This window comes from Branchiostoma lanceolatum, chromosome 12, assembly GCF_035083965.1.
Source record: "Branchiostoma lanceolatum isolate klBraLanc5 chromosome 12, klBraLanc5.hap2, whole genome shotgun sequence".
Taxonomy (NCBI): domain Eukaryota; kingdom Metazoa; phylum Chordata; class Leptocardii; order Amphioxiformes; family Branchiostomatidae; genus Branchiostoma; species Branchiostoma lanceolatum.
Window position 1 is genome coordinate 15,625,310 of NC_089733.1, and position 19,772 is coordinate 15,645,081.

A 19,772-nucleotide genomic window follows, 5' to 3' on the forward strand; every position below is an offset into this window, starting at 1 on the left:
CCTTCCATTTCTCACAGTCTTTCAAAAATATCTACCAATAATAGTGTAGATGCGCCAAGGTAACATGTTAGCATGTTTTATGTTTTTGATTGTCTATGATTGGTAGATCTCAAGATACTTAGCAAGTCCATGGAGATGGTTTGACACTCAAGTTGAAATATCTGAGGTTGTAAAAATGCCTGGATGACAAGCTTTCGCTAACTATTTCTCCAAACCGTTATTTTCATCCTGTTTCTATAATAGTTGCTCCCAAAGCGTTTTAACTGTTGATGTTTTGCCACTGTGGTGATACTCAGCCCACGCTAATGACGTCAAGTCCTTCCTATTGGGAAACGTAAATGGCACCACAAGGAGACCCCTTCCTAACAACAACAAGTGATTTGGGTATGCATTTCTAAGAAAGGAGAAATACTCATGTGAATGAGACCTTGTGGGAAGCTATCTTCTGTATTTCTGCATTTTGTCTGTCAAGGTTTTTAGGTCTCATGATTTAATTTCCTTCGTTCTCAGAAATCTTGAGATTAAAATACAGCATAAAAAAATCCTGAAAGCAGAGGTCAGGGAGGGAAAACTTGGATATGACAGTATTCAAACTGAGTGCACCAAGAAATAATCATAAACCTGATCCTCAGTGTTTTTATAAGATTGTTTTTCAGGTTCAGCATATCTACCTTATGCAAGTAAATGTAATATAAGATTCCATACCCAGAAAATGTTTTTTTCACTTTCCCTACAATATCATGACGTTTAGTGAACATTTATGCTCCAGACCTACAAATGTACATGCTAAGTACAGGTCAGGAAGACAAAAGTATAATTACAATGATATTTCAACCGTTAATGCGATACATTGTACCTAGCTACATCTAAAGACTAAATTGATATAATGTTTAACATCTGTACTGCATGATTATGATATCATGTACGTATTCATGGTCTCTCTGTTGTAAGACAGAATAACAAATATTTCCACAACATGACAAATGTTTAACAAAATCCCATCCTAAGCCAGTCTTATCCTGAGCCAATACTAATCCTTAGAGATTAGCCCACACCATTTTAATTTCTTGGTTAACAGAATTCTAAAAAAAATGCTAGATTGGAAAATCAACAGGAAAATAGAATCTAAGAGGAAAGTTTGTACCTTGGTGCACGCAATTTCAGGGAGTGAACAGGGTCAGGTGAAAGTTTTCATCCCAGCCTTCTGTTTTAATTTTTTTTTTTTTGCTAAAATAAAAAAAAAATCTGTTAACCAAGAAATTAAATTGGTGTGGCCTTAGCCTAGGGAGCCCCCCCCCCCCACATCACAAGTATAGAACAGGGTTAAGAGCAGTATGTGGATCAATGTGTCAGCAGGTTATTAGCTATGATGAAGTGATGTCATTAACCCTATTACATTATATACTAGTAATAATGCCAGGGCCATTCAGAGTCAATTGCACATAGAAATCATAGAATTAACTGGGACAATGACTTACAAAAAAAGGGGGAGGATAAGGGTTTACATAACATAAAGAATAAGAGGATTATTCAAGTTTCAGCTTTGTATGGCTCATTTTATGCAACAGGAAAACAGAATCTCAGAGGAAAGTTTGTACTTTGGTGCACACTATTTCAGGGAGTGAACAGAGTCAGGTGCAAGTTTTCACCCCAGCCTTCTGTACACATGTCTCCATGATTTCTTTTGCTAAAATTGAAAAAAAAGTCTGTTAACCAAGAGATTAAATTGGTGATGCCTTAGAGAGGTATGAGAAGAGGATGTATCATGTTTCTCTCTACTAATCCCCACTCAGGATGAATGGGACCCCAGAGACAACTTACTGTGAAAAACACCAGCTTCATATACTACATTAGTCAATTTACATTCAAAACTCAAAAGGGGGAGGGTTCACAATCTGTACCAAAAAGACATTTGGATGTGGTATGAGGAATTTTCAGTCAAATATTTACTTTGAAAAGTTATTTCTGGTTTTAACCCAATGTATGAGATTTAGAATTGTTTCAGAGCACACATTGAACATAATTGCATGTAGTATTTGAAAATGGGTCAATTTTTCTTTTTGAAACAGGTTCCTCATGAATGTACTGATTCTTAGCAATAATTGACCTCTTTTGAAATAGAAAGACATTTCCTCAAAGTATAGGTGAGAAAAATCAAGCATCTGATCGAATCTTATTCCATTTTGCTTTAAATGCTGTAGCAGTTGCACACACATGCATATACGCATGCAAATATAGCAAAAAATATTTATGTTTGGGACCACATCTGTAAGCAGCAACACCAATAGCTGCTACCACCAGACCTGGCCTGCCACATTGACTTGATTTACGGTACATGATTATGATCTCATGCTCGGTTGTGTATATATTTTTATTTTTGGTTACTTTTTGTTAATTAGCTAATGTTATTGCCTTGTTTATGTTATTGAGTCCATTTATGTTGTTCTGTACAGGGCACGCTTGTAAAGCAGTGTGGTTAGCACTGAGAGCGCCCTACCCTGTATAAAGAAAACAGAAATAAATAAATAAATAAGTGTAAAGTGAGTCCATCATAATCGAGGACGGTGACAGACGGTCACCAAACTCTCTGTGTGAATAGAACACTTGGTTGTGTACAGAGAATTTTGTTATCTCTCCACTGTTCATGCAGAATGCATGATAAACTACCTTGAGACAGAAGAGGTACAAAGCATTTCCTGATATTTATGTTTGCTGTCAATTCTTTACACTTCTCTGCGCCACAAGAGCGATCCATTGGGATCCATGTCATTTACAATAGTGAATAGAATCTGTCTATGTGTCTAGCACAATTCTATGGTTGTATATTAAACACATGACAGGCAGGAATACTCTTTAAAAGGTTAAGGTCGAAGATGGGTAAAGACATGAGGACAATTGACATGGGGTTTGAAGGTAGTTAGCTGGTTTGCAAATCAGATGGTTTTAGACATAAGTATTCTAAAACTGTACATGTTGTGAATGTGTTGAGTAATGTTACCATTATCTATTAGCAGAGCTCCCAGCTTTAAAACTGAAACGAAAAATGATTTTGAGAATGGCATTATCTTGTTGCAAACTGCAGAGAAAGCATTGCAGAAATTGCTGCAAAACAACTTTCCTGATTTTCCCCAAATTCCACAATGGATAAACTATAGAATTCCTTTACTAACAAAATTGATATTCTTCGTTCAATTACAAAGTGCTCAAATAGTAAAAGTAGAATCTTAGATGTGTGTAAGGAATTGGCAGACAGTGTAGATGTATTGGATGTATAAGTGCACAACAGTCAGCATTTCAGTACCAACCAAAAGTCCAGTTTGCTTTTCTTCAATGTTTACAATTGTAGTGTGAACAATAGTTAGGGCTTTGCTGTTATACCTTATTATTACTATGCTAAAATCATTGTGCCTACCTTCATGTGTATCTGTAGTTGTAGAAGAATTTATGAAAGTTCCTGTACTATTTTTGTGTCAACAAAGTTCTTTTTGTTTCAATAAGATAATTCCCATTTCTCTTTTCTAACTAGCAGTTAGACCAATATTATAATGAAGTGACTGTACATTGGTAAAATGTCTGCATTACATCTTTTCATCTTTCATATTTATTTATTTATTCATTTATTTATTGGTTCAGCATGTTCATGCCAGAGTTGCCCAACTAGCCAGAGGCTATTACTAAGGGCAAACCCATGTGTGGTCATGGGACTGTAGGTTTTGGACCATCGCACACCAGGGTATGCCCCTACTCTTTTTCAAAAGGTGTGGTGGGTTCTTTTATGTGTGCGGGGTGTGGCTCTCCCCAAACACAGGACCTCCATCTAACATCCTACTCAAGAAATTATTTACCGTATGTGTCACTAAAACCTATCACCTGTTCCACTTTCCTTTCCCAAAACTTTTTTCCAGACTTTGCATGCTGTACAAGATGACTAATAAACTTGTGGACGTGACGACTGATAAGTATCTAATGCCAGCTCAGAAGAGGACTAGAAATAGTCATGATTTTAAGTACCAGAGTTATCAGCCAAGGATTGATGTGTTCAAAAATTCGTATTTCCCGAGAACCATAGTAGAATGGAACTCGTTGTCATCAAGTACTGTAGGAGTATCCTCACTAAGTAGCTTTAAAGAACAGTTGCAGTCAGATATGCAAAGACTAGGTGTAACAGACCGTTTGGTGTAATATGACCAGCTGCTGCCGCGCCGCATGCCTGCAAAGCTGGTATGTTACGCCTAATGGAGGTTATACCAGCTATATAGATACAGATACAGAACCAGTCTAGTCCAGATCCTAATACCCTACACCCAGATTACCTGGAGTTGCTCCTGTATTTAAATGAATTGGTTGTCACGGAATCTCTGATTTCTGTTCGGGGAACATATTGCATACGTGATAAAATTGTCGCCATTTCCCAGCATATCCTTGGGGGAATCAACGACATACCTATCACTGGTATCAAATATGAATGCAATTATTCTCCCCCTAATCTTCCCCGACATCTGACAGGTTGGTTTTACTTTATTGTGGTGTCAAAAGCCGGTATTGAGGGGGAGGAAAATCAATAGAGCAGAGGTGTAATATGGCATGCCAAGATGTCCACATTAGGTTGGGCTATCAGCCATCTAATCTTCCGAGAGGTAAATTTCAGACCAAACTGATTTTATGAAAAAAGACCGAAACAATTTATTATACTACAGCAATCTGATCCCTTGGCTTGCACAATTGTTCCAAAAAATCATAGGGTTAAATTCTTCCCAAGGTTGAGGATCAGTGCAGCATTACAACATCTTAAAGAAAACTCATTGTCGCTTCTTACAAATTTGTTTTTTCTTCAGCTATGTGATCTAAAAAAAGTCAAGCAAAGGTGTTTTGATACATGTACATGTAGATGGACATGCACGAGGTTTTCATATTGGACTTGTAAGTTTCAAATGTTGGATAATCCCCCAAAAAGATACCAAAGATCTCATATCTCACATGTTCCAATGTTCCCTTCCCGCCATGCCTATAACCCTAACCCTAACCCCAAGAAAATTGGATGCGGGCCAGCTCAAACTTAAATTCTGCCAGTCTCCAGATACAACTCAGCCCGTGAAGAAAAATGGAACAAACTTAAAGTTTAAACAAACACCAAGACAAACAAACAAGTCTACCTAAAAGAATACCAACGTTTGTTCCAATATTCACGTCGGTACTAATAGTTACCCTTTGAACTGTAAGTTACCAGTTAGAAGACACAGTGTTGTACATCATCCACAGTACACTAATGGTTAAAGGTCCCAATAGTACTGCCATTTTTTACATGAATGTGTTGGTCATTAGACTGTAACAATCAAGTTTCTAAGTACATGTACTGGTACTGTAAATACATTCTATCTTTGCAGGGACTTAATTTCACGTTCGGAAGGGAAAGGAGGTTTTATGTTTGCGGTTGAAACATGTTTGTAGTACTTGAGTGATAAAATGGAAGCTCATTTTTGTGGCATCATCATTTTGCAGTGAAGAGGTCAAGGAAAATATTGCCAAACTTTGACCCTGTCCAGCGGGAACAAACTTATACACACATGTACACACACCAAGACAAACAAACAAACAGACCTTAAACAAGACCTTTGTTTTCACGTTGGTAATAACTTTTGGAACTCTCAGTTAACAGTTAGTAACGGGGGGGGGGGGGGGTACCATAAACCCGGAAGGTCCATAGTCCGGTTAGGTTTTAAAAATCATTGTTGCTGAGATATCATGGATAACTGCACATGATAAGTACACCTAGTTATGGACTAAACCTTCATGTAAATACAATAGAACCAAAGTGCGGAACGCTATACCGTTTAAATGAAAAATATGTCTGTACAGATTTAATCACAGTTATATGCCTGTTGCAAGATCTAAGCTTGTTTTTGATGTGTTCACGGCAAAATGTACGATGACAAAAGACGGTCTCCCCCCGTAGTGTTCCACAGGACACTAATGGTTCAAGTAGTACTGCCATGTTTCACACAAATGTGTTGGTCGTTTGATTGTGACAATCTGGAGTCTAAATACTGTAAATACATTTATCTTTGCAGGGAATTCATTTCATGTTCAGAAGGGAAAGAAGGTTTTTGTGGTGTTTCACGTTTGTGGTTAAAACAATATCAATGCTGTAGAACTATTTTACGGCAATAAAAGTACATATTTGAAGTGTGATGATTTTGCAGTTGAAAGGTCAATGTGAAAATATTGCCAAACTTACAGTAAAACTTTCCCCACCCACATTTGTCAGCCCTAGGGACTAGCCAGCTGATTGGTATCAAAGGAAATCAGAAACAATCTAATCAATAGGAGAAAGTTAATTGCAAATTTATACCTCAGGCTAATATTCAGTGAGGTATAGAAAATGCAGCACAGGCTTTAAACCATCACGATGCCACAGCAATTCTTTTTGTTGGTTCCTAGGCATTTTCATGAAGAATTTTAGTAAGAGGACATCATGAAAACTGAAGGTTGGTAGAAAAACTGGCAAATCTGACTCCTCCGTTCACTGCCTAAAATTGTCGGAACTTCCCTCTCAGACTCTGTTTTTGTGTGTGTTAATATTCCAAGCTAGGAAAGGAAAGTGATCTCGAACCAGTTTAGCTCAAATGAACTCAATGAACAGATGAGCTAATCTTCTACTGGTCGTGACAGGAAGACAGGCGCTATATACAGTATTTACAGGTTCATTATACCAGCCTGGGGAAATTCCCCTAGCTCTTTTCGACAAGCACAATGAACAGTGGACCATGGCTAAACATCCCGTCCTAGCATTGTGGTATTTGGGAAATAACGTCCTAGATAGATCTAGCATTATATCTTTAAATCTGAGAACCAACAAATCGAATTGGCATGGCCCACTGTATGAAGGGAAGTGACTAGTTAGATGACACAATCCTAAAGCCTGTCCATGTTGCAATTCATCTGCACAAAAGTACATATCAGAATTTTCTTTTTTGACAAGTTGCACAGGAGTTGTGAGCACAGTGTGGAAACTGAGTCCAACATGCTGTCATAGTAAGTCATCTTGAACCAGTTTACCTATTCTTCTACCGGTCACGACAGAGAAGACAGATGCTATATACAGTTATAATATGTACATGTTCATTGTACCGGCGGGGGTAATATGTCTAGCTCTTTTTGACAAGTGCAATGAACAGAGGATCACGGCTTATGACTGCAATGCTTCCTGGTATATATACTGCAAAGAAACGCAGAGAGCTACGGCAGCTTGCAGGAAGAAAGACACAGTGGGAAGAAATGAAGAAAGACTGAATGCATGCAGCCAGAGGTTGCTTCCACAACTACCAGAGCTGCAGAAGACAGTGAATCATCATATATAGGGGGGCCTGCATGCCCCTTTTACGTAGAGCGTAATCGGCCGTTTTAATTTTACGTAGAGCATTGCCGACCACTCCATAATTTAGCGTAGAGCGTAGGGGGGGGCTTTCTGAATTTAGCGTTGAGCGTAAGGAGGCTTTCTGAATTTAGCGTATTACGTAGCCGGCCCTCCAAGTTTAGCGTAGAGGTTGTCGGGACCCCCCCATGCAGGCCCTCATATAGTGTGCAAGTTGGGTGATGGACACAACCAGGATTTAAACTCACGGCTTCTTGTTCCAGAGGTAGGGTCACTATCCACTGGACTACACACGCTGCGTGGGTGTCAAACTGACCTTGAGCATCATTGTTATTGACAGTTCAAAATTGCAGCCGCTTGGCCACAATAACACCCCCGCAAGTGTCTTATAAATGGAGCAAGGAATTCAATAAATATTATCAAGAACGATTTCAGAGCAAGATTAGGCCACACCAATTCAATTTCTTGGTCAACAGATTTTTTTAAATTTTAGCAAAAAAAAAATTATGAAAACAGAAGGCTGGGGTGAAAACTTGCCCCTGACCCTGTTCACTCCTTGATACTGTGTGCACCAAAGTACAAACTTTTCTCTGAGATTCTGTTTTCCTGTTGATTTTCCAATCTAGCATTTTTTTAGAATTCTGTTAACCAAGAAATTAAAATGGTGTGGCCTTAAAATGAATTGATTTGGAAGGAACAACAACATGTAGCTATATCATGTTAGCTTGAAACACTACAGGGAAACTTTTGATAGCTTAAGGTCACACTAATCAAATCTATTGGTTGCTTCTCGTATAAAAATAATTATGCTTCACTGCTTCAATTGGAGTGAGTACAATTTTTTTATATCCTCTTGATTTTTTTAATGAAATTCTACTTTAAAATGTTTGATAACCAATAAATTATATTGGAGTAGCCTTAAGCTCAAAACACTAGATTAATTTCAATAAGAAAAGATCCAATATGTTTTCCTCTCCCTTGAGTAAATGTGTTGAAAACAGTGAGAAATATGATTATTATCATTTTGTTGTCTATTCCCAGAAGACAAAGTCCAATTGTTTCCTCACAATCAGCTGAAAGATTGATATCAGTTACAGTGCTGCTAATTGGTACTTTAGAATGATTTGACAAATTAATTTATTCAGAGGTAACAAATAGGAAATTTGGGAGTCTTCCATTAAGTAAAAGTGGTATTTGGAAAATTATGTCAGCAGTCCTATTTCATGTATGACACAATAATTATTTTGCGGCCTGCAAAAGATTTGGCACAAAAACTGGTTACCGAGAAAATAAAAAATCTAATAAATACAGAAATGGCTACAAGGTTAGGATAGACGTTAATTATGTAGGTTGTATAAATAAAAGTTGCCATATCACTGCACATACATGTAGATATTAATTATTTTTGGCCACATTGTTTCAATTCGTCCATTATCAGATTAAAAAAGATACTACTGGATTGCAAGATCAACTTGAGTCTGTACTTAACGGTGCAAATAGTTTTAAGGAGTGAACAGAGTGAGATGCCAGTGTCCTTTCCAGCCCACTGTTTTTATGATGCCCTCTTGCTAAAATTTTACATAAGACTGTCTGAAAACAGAGGAACTACATTGGTATGGCCTTATGTAGTCATATATGCCATATCAGCGACAGATGAGGTCATATCTTTAACACATAATCTACCAGTGGTAAAGCAAAAACTGTGCACCACTGCACAGAAAGTGATGACATCACCTTACATTGCTGCACTCCATGGTATATTGAACCCCGGAAGTGTAAGGGCAAGCGTATATATTAGACGTCACACTTGACTAATATTGTGTGCATTTGTAGGGCCAATATAATCCCCTTGACACCATAATATTTAACGACAAGCACTACTGTCAAACAACTGTGCACATTCTGGTGACATCACTTGAGATAAGTGCACCCGTGTATGATATATTAACGGAATATGCCATACCGCTGCACAAAAACTGATGACATCAGTATCTTTTTAATCTAACCAATCAATTTCCTGACATATTGGTATCATATTACAAGGTCATGTACTATTATTACACTGACAATGCTGATTTTCACTACAATATCTGTCAAACTATGATAAAATCTACAAATGTATTAAGGATGCCTTGTTCATATCAATCATTTAACAGAGATGCATCTTCAATATAATCTACTAGATATTTCAAGCGAAAGTGGTTAGAATGTTTGCTTTGTAAAAGGTTTCAGGCTGGAATCCTACATTTTAAAAATGAGAATAGTTAAAGTTTAAATACATAAATGGCATAAATTATACCAAAATAGAATGGCAAATGAGACTTACAGACAAATTCTGTTCCCTTTTATTTGCAACATTTTCAAATTCAAAATCAATATGAATGATCTTTTTCTGACCTTTTGTAAACTACAAGATGGTTTAGAGACAATATAATTCTGGAAAAAGATCATTTGGAGTGACACAATATAATACTCTTATGCTACACTAAGGCCACACCATCTTAATTCCTTGGTTAACGGAATTCAAAAAACATGCTAGATTGAAAAATCAACAGGAAAACAGAAGTTTGTACTTTGGTGCACACAACTTCAGGGAGTGAACACTGGGTTAGGTGCAAGTTTTCACCCCAGCCTTCTGTTTTCATAATATTTGTTGTTGCTAAGATTTAAAAAAAAATCTGTTAACCAAGAAATTAAATTGGTGTGGCCTAAGGGCATAGTTTAGAGATAAAAACACTGTTACAAGTATTTCGCTCACTTAAAGTTAAACTAATATTTTACATTTTGTATTGTCTAAAGACCACAGAGCAAAGGCCATGTGATGCATAATGATTGGTTTTATCCTTAGCTATTCTATTTGTAGCTCAAGGTAGATATACATAGTTGGTTGACCAGAAGTGTTTCCATGTGCATACCACTTCAGAGACTTGATTGTCAGCCATTTCAGTGTAAAGACTTACATGTGGCAAACCTGGCAAGATGAAAATAGAGAACTATAATCTGGCCATATTGATTCCGTGAAACTGTGTGTACCCAAGGGATTTTCTAACCTCCTTCGTGTACCAACTTGAAGGTACAGACTTTTCTTCAGACTCTGTTCCTCTAGATCTTCTAGTTCAACATTATTGTTCTAAAGTCCGAGAACCAAACAAAAAATTGTTGTGGCCTAAAACGATAAATTGTTGCTTTCTTTCATAAAACTTTCAGTTTTTAGGGTTTCATCTTTGGATAAGAAGTTACAAAATTCTTGGTATCACATTTCAACATTAATTTTTAAACAATGTACTCTCCACCTATGTCTTAGAACCAAGTAAAGGAACCAAGTAAAGGAACCAGGAATTTTGTGATAAGATTCCTGAAGACTTCACAGCAAACCATCAAAGCGATAGTAAGGTCGCTGTGGTGTAAAGTCATCAAGTGTTGTGATCAGGAAAACATGGGTGTCATGACTGATAATCCTGATCATTTCTCATTCAGGCGTCTACATCAGATCTTCTACATAACAGTGCTGTGAAGTACAACTTGTCCCAGATGGGGACACCTTTAAAGGAAACCCAAGCAATATTAGGGTCTGAAAAATCGGATTTTGAAAGTCAGTTGATTGAGTCATTTCTATACATGATTAGTTCAAACAACACTATCAGAATGTAAAGCAACGTCCATGATGCAAAAATATGACGTTGTGATGTGAAAACTCACTAAAAATCGTGGCCAGAGTTTTTGTAGGCTCACAAAACTAAGGGGATCATTGTACGGCACGATTTTGCAAGGTTTAAAAAAAATCATGAAGTTATTAAACAATGTTAGTAAATGTCACTACCATAAAGATTTCAGCATTTTTTTCTTTTTCCATTTTTGTCCCCTAATATTGCTTTGGTTGCCTTTAAGAGGGTGAAATGGGAAGTGTACAAATTCCAAATGAATGTAATACATGTATGTCACAAATCATCACGACAGTACTAATTATTATAACCTTAAAGACAAAACTAGGGGGCCCAAATCAAAACTATTTTACAAGGACCATCAAATTGCATTGGTGCAGCCTAAAACTCATTTCTGAAAGTGTCATCAAGTTACAGAAAGAATGACCAATATGTGCACATTGTGTTCTAGGAATATCATCAATACTCGTCATCAAGTCTGTCAAAATCAATTTGGAGCATCGGGGTAATATCTTAAGACCGTCGCTTGCTAAGATGCTAAAAAGGTTGTGCCCTAGATACAACAAGAAAGGAAATGGTTCAGACATCTTCAGTTTACACATGTATATGCTAATGAATGCAAATGTATTGATTGCTTTTTGGTTTTTGCTTGTGGTGCATCTTGAGAAAGAGGATGCAAGTTGTTTCCATAGACACTGTAAATTCCCCAATTCTAGACTGACTTAATTTGGCAGTATAACTGGGGTGAACATTTCAAGTTTAAGAGTAAATTACATAATTTGCAGTATGTTATTCTTTCAGTGTGACCTTCCAGTAGCCTTTTAGAACAATTTGTATTGATTGTAAAGTTAGGCATAAGGGAATGTGATGTTTCCCATCTGGCTTTGTAGAAGAGCTGACTCTAAACCTTAATTTTTGCCAAAAAAGTACATACAAATGTAGACCACCTATTGCTATAGATATTGTGATGCAGTGTTAGATTCTATAACTGACTCCTCTTTTAGTACATTCCACTAGGATGAAATTCTTGGTATCAAACATTTATTTTGTTTTCTTTTCACACCAACTATTAAAATTGTTGACAATATTGACTCTTTAAAAAATTTTTTAGGTGAGGCATGCAAAATCAAAAAGTCAAAATAAGAGCAACCTCCAATTTGGTGACTGTTCAAATCGAAAGATACCCCTGCAGGACCATAACAAGCTGCTAGGGGGCCCAGAATCTAATCATTTAAAGATCTCGTGAAGACCTATCCACATACCAAATATCAAGACAATCCATTTATGCATTCTCGAATTATCGTGTACACAAACACACAGACATATACTAATGCTACTAGTACCCAAAACATAACCTTCTGCCGAAGGTAACTATGGCAGTACAGTGAAATAAATGGCAGCCTTCATGATATTGACCTCCAGTGAATTGATGGACGTGGTTGACCTTTATGTGTGCCATCTAACAAGCCAACACCAAAAATTCACAACCCACTATTTTGCAAAGTGCTGATGTCAGAATTAGAAACAGGAAGATGTTCACATTCAGTAGTCACCCTTTGTCCTCCCTGTATATTTTCGAACACTCAGTTTCATTTCATCTGCTGACAGAAATCATGCCACAGTTTCTACTTCATTTCATAAAACATTGCCTTTACTGGTAAGCATCAGCGACAATTAATCATTGTCAATTTGTGATATTCTCCATATAGAAGAAGCTAGTAGTGTGAAATTTGATGACTACGGTACATACAAAACCGCACATCTGATCTACTCCCTTGATAAATATTAGCTTGCAAGGAATGTTTTCTAGTATTTTTTGTGATATCATTCAAGCATATGCTGGCATGCAGTATGCCCTTGGGAAATGTTGCCGGTTGACATAACTAAAAGCTTTCCACATCAAGTGAGGCCATATTTTACCGTATGATGCCATTCCAGACGTTTCAATTAATTATACGTTTGTTGTGGGCATGAGTGAACCATGCTATTGTGTAGTCGCCTCCCACGACCTAACCGCCATTATACAGTTCGGCATTTCTCAAGAGAACCATGCGTGAATATCGCTATCTTGCATCTCCAACCAAACCCGCTATCATAAGAATATATTCATTCTGTACATACCAAATTCACTCCTGCCTACACAACATACATATTTTCTATTCGATGCAGGACATTCCTACACATGTCTGCAATTTCAGAGAACACGTCATGGACAGTTACACGTTTGATTATCATTTTTGATACATATTCTATTCTAGCTGAACGTTACCAAGCTAAGCAGTTGAACTAGGATTTACGATAGTGTTTGAAATGGCTGTAAAATTGGGTTCCTCCCTCCAAACCCTGGAGGTACGACGGAGATGGTTTGGCAAAGAGGTGACCCTCACCTGTTCGCAGCAGCTTGACAGAAACGTCTTCGCCTTGTTGGATAAAAAAGTCGTCTATATCCACCTGGGAGGGCTCCTCGTAGAAATTCTTCTGAGAATTCATCCTGTTCCCGCGCTAGATTACGGTCTACGTTAGCGAAAAGGAATCCTGTACGCCCGCCACCACACGCCCACCCCTTCCTCTGGCAGGGCATTGTTGGCAAGATGAACCCTGCATTTTGTTACATCCTCTCTGATTGGTCTGGCTTGCTAACAGATTAACTGGATTGCCGACTGTCTCAGTTGGCTCCATAATGAATTACTCCCAAAAAAACCATGCTTGCTCCACATCCAGGCCATTCGTTTTTGGTCCAATCATAATCTGCATTCCGAAAATCACATGGCACGTTATCAAAATGCAAGAGGGTTGCTTCCTGGGCGTAGGTGGAGATTCCCTAACTAGCGTTGACTTATTCATTCCTGAATGCCTTCCCAAAGTGACGAATCAATAGCTCCGGTGTACCGAGACTTGAAACTATGTAATAGTCAATACCACAGGTATATATTATTACTGCTAACTCCATTAACTGTAAGCCGCTAAAATTGTCACATCGCTTATATATGGCTGGCATTCTTATAGTTTATCACAACAGCAAAAATGATAAACAATTCCAGTCATGTTTACACAGCATGCTTTTTGGATTGGTGAAGGATACAAAAAATGGATATTCTGATATGAAAAATGGCCCGATGGAATACATGTATATGACGGGTAACCCTGTCCATCGTTATCCGTGATCTCTCTACTCTACCATTTCCAACCATCTATCTCTATATGCTGTGTCAATTTGGGGGCAACAAAGCTGGGGAAAGGTCTTGCGGTGCATAGTAATGATAGTGCTGGAGAATTACATCTAAAAGGACCAGACTATAGGCTGGGGAAATCACGATGTACCCGAAGGCCTTGGGGACAAGTCATGTTATTTCTGCTTCTCCTTACAATGTGCCCTTGTGTCCACAACTGTGACGTAAATGAACATACAGCAACAACAGGGAAATGCCATTGTAAGGCTACTGTAATGTAAGTCCCTGGTTCTTGGACATTGTTGTCAAACATTTTAGCAAAAGAACATCATGAAAACAGATTACATTTTATAGACAATTCAGCAACAGGACATCATGAAAACAGAAGACTGGGAAAAAACTGACATCTGACACTCCCTGAAACTGTGTGTACCAAGGTACAGACTTTCCCCTCAGACTCTGTTTTCATGTTGATCAATGTTCTCCAGCTAAGATATCTGATCTGTAATTTTTTCTACATCTGAGGACCAACAAGTTACATAGGTGTTACCTGATCAATCATAGGCATCAGCTTGCATCTCAAAATCTGAATACATCTCCTTTCTGGGCCATGCAAATGTAATTGTCTGGTTTAGAGATTTAAAAAAAAAAAAACATGATGCCAGACTGGAATATTAACATGAAAACAGACTCTGAGGGGAAATTCTGTACCTTGAAACACACATTCCTGGAAGAGATCGTCACAACGTTCTTTTGCAGGCACCAAAACATGGACATGTTGTGTAGGCAGACCTTGCACAACCTACATACAGCAGCTGTATGAGGATGTAGGTTGCAATTTAGAAGAACTACCGAGAGCAATGGAGGACAGGGAGGACTGGAGGAGGAGGGTGATGTTCATCCGTGACACTCTCACTACAAGATGATGATGATGATCGAACACAAAGTTTCAGGGAGTAAGATGCCACTTTTCATCCCAGCCTTCTGTTTTAACCTCTTGCTAAGATTTTACATGAAAGTGTCTGAGAAGCATCAAGTTAAATTGGTGTGGCCTTGTCTGTATCACATGCGTGATATGTTACGAAATATCTTTACACCTAATTTTACACATTTTATTATTAAAGTCAGAAAGTATGTTAAGCAATTAGTTGTATTTATAATTCTATAAGCAGGCATCATGATTCAAGGTATAGATCTTAGATTGTATCTAATTTTACACCTTTTTTTATTAAAGTCAGAAAGTATGTTAAGCAATTAGTGGTATTTATATTTCTATAAGCAGGCATCATGATTCAAGGTATAAATCTTAGATTGTATCTTATTTTACATCTCTTATTATCATGCAACCAGTTCATTATTGTCAAAGATTTGATACTGGCCCACTGGTAAGGCAAGTCCTGGATATTACATTGATGAAAATACAATGTACGATTAGGCCAAGCCAATTTAGATTCTTGGCTCTTGGATTCAAAACAATAATGCTAGATTGGAATATCAGCATTGAAACATGTCGGAGGGAAAATCTCTCCTTTGGTACACACAGTTCAGTTTCAGGGAGTGAACAGAGTTTTCTTCCCAGCCCTCTGTTTTTTGTTACATCCTCTTGCTGAAATTTCACACAAAAATATCCAAGAACCATCCAATTAAATTGGTGTGGCCTTATTACACATTTTACAAACGTGCAAATTGGTTGCATCACCTTGTAATACTGCAGCAAACAGGCTTGCCAATAAAATAATGTATACCGGCTTCAGGGAGGGGGATAACCTGTATTTATGAGGACGAACACCGTAGAAATGCTGCCTGAATGGAGACAGGGTTGGGGTGCAATGGACTTGACAATTTATATGCAAATCTTGCAACAGCCACTTAGCCACAGCAGTGAGGCAAGCTATATATAGGTCATTGACAGTGGCAAGGACAGAAGGGGCAGTTTAAAGCACAGGGAAGGCCGCATCAATATAATTCCTTGTTTTTTGTGTAAAATTTTAGCATGAAGACATCGTTAAAACAGAGGGCTGGGGTGAAAACTGGCATCTGACTTTGTTCAATCACTAAAACTGTGTGTACCAAGGTACAGACTTTCCCCCTGAGTCTCTTTTCAGGTTGATATTCCAATGTAGCATTATTTCATAGAATCTGTGCTAACAATAACACAACGTTCAGCACCATGGACAATACTTTTTTCTAGCTGTTCATCAAAATAGCTGTTGGAACAATAAAAGAGTAGATACACCACTGTGATATGCTACCATTTCTATGTCCTTGATTTGCTGTGTACATTTTGACTGAGTGGAATAGGTTCAGCACCATGGGCAATACTTTTTCTGGCTGTTTGACCAATAAAAGAAAAGATACACCTTGTATCAAAACAATAAAATAGTAGATGTCACCATTTCTATGTTTTTGATTTGCAGTTGTAAATTTTGACTTAGGTGAACAAGGCAGTGTGATTGGATAGCAGGAGGACATCATGAAAAATTTACATCAAACTCACTCCCTGAAGCTGTGTATACCAACAAAGAGTCTGTTTTCATATTCATATTCCCATCTAGAATTGTCTAAAATCACAATTAAAAATCATAATTAACAATAACACACTTTTCAGCACCAAGGAAAACCCCTTCATTTTTGTGCTGTCCGCCAAAACTACTTATTCCTTATTCAACCAATAAAATAGACGCACCTTGGTGAAATATTAGCCTCCTTTGTTATGTCGGTGAGAATGGAGGTACGTGTATTGCAATCAGTTGGTGTGTTTGTTTCTTTGTCGTGGTGTGTGTTTGCAGTTCTGCAATTGGCATTTATTGGTTTGGCCAGTTTATTGATCAGAAATTACCCGTGCAATGGCAGCCAGTGCTGAATTGCTGCAGGGTTCACAATTACATACACAATGTGTTACACAACAGATACATATTTGTTCCACACTTGCACTTTGTGGAACTGTCGCAAGGGTCTGGGAGGCTGCCATGTGTATTGCAATCAGTTGGTGTGTTTGTAATTATCTTCTTGTACATTGTATTTGCACGAACAGAAGGCAGGGCAGTGGAATTGGTCCGTTGGCTCAAGTATATGTATCTCATTGCAGTAGCTCATCAAATACTAGTCATTGCTTGCATATGTGAGATCTTTACAATTCTGATACAACAGAGACAATAATGCTTTATGTGCTACAATGTATGACATTGTTACAACAGCGCGAGTTGTTGCTCAGAAATGCCACCAAGAGACATATGTTAGAACTGCAGGATACTACAACTTCAATTTACGAGATGTATGCTAACAAGTGCTATGAACCAATGAGACCCAGGTTCAATCCCCAGTGGAGTACCCAGACATGTCCGGACATGCACCCAGACATTGTGCCCTTTGGAAAGGTACTTAACATGTATTTCCCATGTCCTAAGCCCAGCAGTAGGGTTTGGGTTGGCGGAGAGGGAGAGGAAGAGGGAGAGATAGAGAGAGCAGCCAGTACTTGACAGCAACAAAAGTAACAGTAACAGTCAGTTAAGACAATGGGGTTGGAGATGTCAGTGACAGTGGATACATGTCCACCACTACCTTCCTCAGACTACATACTAGTTAAGTTGCAAGAATTGAAGACCTGGCAGCTGTGATCCATTGACCCCCACTGACTTTTTTACTCTATTGTTTGAGCTTTTCAGTCTATTTTAGTCATTGACTTTGTCTAACATTCAGTAGCTATTGCTCACTACAGCAAGTTATAGAAAAATGAATTCCATTGATTTAAACAATCACATCACAACATTTCTATTTGCATCCGTGAATGTATAAGCAGCAACACCTGTGCTGCATTGCTATGTGAACCAGTCAGAACTGCCTTGAAGAAGGTGACAGGTGGTCACCGAAACGTCAATGGAATAAATCTCTTGGTTGTGTAAAAAGAGTCTTTTTTATTCACTTCTATTTGCAGTTTTTGCTCACAAGTAGTCCTGAATAATGCCACATCCCTTTTTCTAATTCTGCATTGCCCCCTATCAGTTAAAGCAATTATTGCAGTGTTTATGCAACTTAAGATATCATTCAAGAGTTATGCCATACCATTGGCTTAAGTGTGAAAATAGATGCCTTACAGGTGCATACCTAATGAACCTACAGAAAATGTAATGATATTATTGAATTATGTGTAGAGCATATTGGCAATATATTACATCTACAAATTGCAAAAAAATCTATACATGCGCAATCAATATGTAGTATTTACAAACTGCACTTAGGCCAAACCATTTAAATTTCTTGGTTAACAGATTTTTTGAAAAAAATGCTATTTTGTATATTTTGTACATACATGTAAGTATGTTTATTGAATGATACTCATTATGCAAAAAAGTTGTACTGTATTTTGGTGTCATTGGCATCACAAGCACTTTAAGTGATCTCCATCCACAGACACACCATTCATGCAGTAGATTGTAGGTCTCAATTATGAATTATGCTGAAACTGATAATTATCTAATACCAGCCCAGAAAAGGACAAGAAATAGTCATGCCTTTAAGTACCAGAGTTACCAACCAAGGATTGATGTGTTCAAAAATTCCTATTTTCCAAGAACCATAGTAGAATGGAACTCGTTGTCATCAGATGCTGTACGAACACCTTCACTAAATAGCTTCAAAGAACGATTGCAGTCAGATGTGCAAAAGTTAGGTGTGACAGGCCGATCAGTGTAATATAACCAGCTGCTGCCGCGCCGCGTGCCTGCGAAGCTGGTGTGTTACGCCGAAGGGCGGTTATACCGGCTATACAAATTGGTTTGGGTGAGGAGAGCCTGTAGAAATGTTTGAGGTTGAGCTGTATTTATGGTTTGAGCTAAAAGCTTCTCTGAGCCATAAATTTTGAGCAAATGAGCCGTGATATGCAACAAGACCAAAATTTGCTTTGAAATCCAATCCTAAATGGCAACACACCAGCATAAAAGAAAGGCTCTTTGCTGACATTCATCCAAAGAGTTTCACCAATATCAATACTGCCAGCTAACAATGGGCTGATGCCCCATGAGAATCTGCTAATAGCGCAATACTGAGCTAGCTTCAGTACAAGTCATTAGGATGCTGACAATAGAAGTCAGGAATGCCATAAGTCACCATAATAAAACTCATAAATGTTCGCGCAGGACAAAATCAATAGCTGGCATGCTGGGACGAGCCATCATATGCTCGGATAACCATGTGAGCTTTTTATTTTGGGCCTAAAATATCATGGATTTGTAGATAGATATATATATCAAATGACCTTTAGCACAATGAAGCAGCCGTTTGGCACCTCATTCTCTATTGGTTACAGAGTTAGGCAGCCGGGAGGAGGTTAATGTTGTTCGTGTTCATTTTCTAAATAAAAAGGCATTAGGGAAAGCAAATCTGACGTTTTTTTGGAAAGTTTGTGACTGTTCTTTCAATTTTTAATAAACCATTCATTAAATTGCCTTTATAAAATAAAATAAAAATTGCCTTTATCCAGTTTTTGTCTGCTATTTTATTTTATATTCATCATTTATGTTCTTTTATGAATGACAAACGTACATAAAAATTGTACCTTTGATACTTTTC

The 19,772-nt window shown here is 37.8% G+C and overlaps 1 protein-coding gene across 15 annotated transcripts in view; it reads right to left on the minus strand.

Annotated features, from left to right (window-relative positions):
• LOC136446610 (uncharacterized) overlaps positions 1-19,772 on the minus strand; it is a 102,630-nt gene that overhangs the window by 48,912 nt on the left and 33,946 nt on the right. For 5 of the 15 annotated variants that reach the window (XM_066445066.1, XM_066445067.1, XM_066445062.1 and 2 more), the window contains exon 1: positions 13,422-13,620. The exons of 2 other annotated variants lie outside the window; for them this stretch is intronic. In XM_066445066.1, the coding sequence (XP_066301163.1) occupies positions 13,422-13,524 (103 nt within the window). In that variant the 5' untranslated portion in view covers positions 13,525-13,620. Of the gene's footprint in view, positions 1-13,421; positions 13,622-19,772 lie in introns of those variants that run through there. 8 more of the 15 variants (XM_066445065.1, XM_066445071.1, XM_066445073.1 and 5 more) reach the window with 3 other exon arrangements.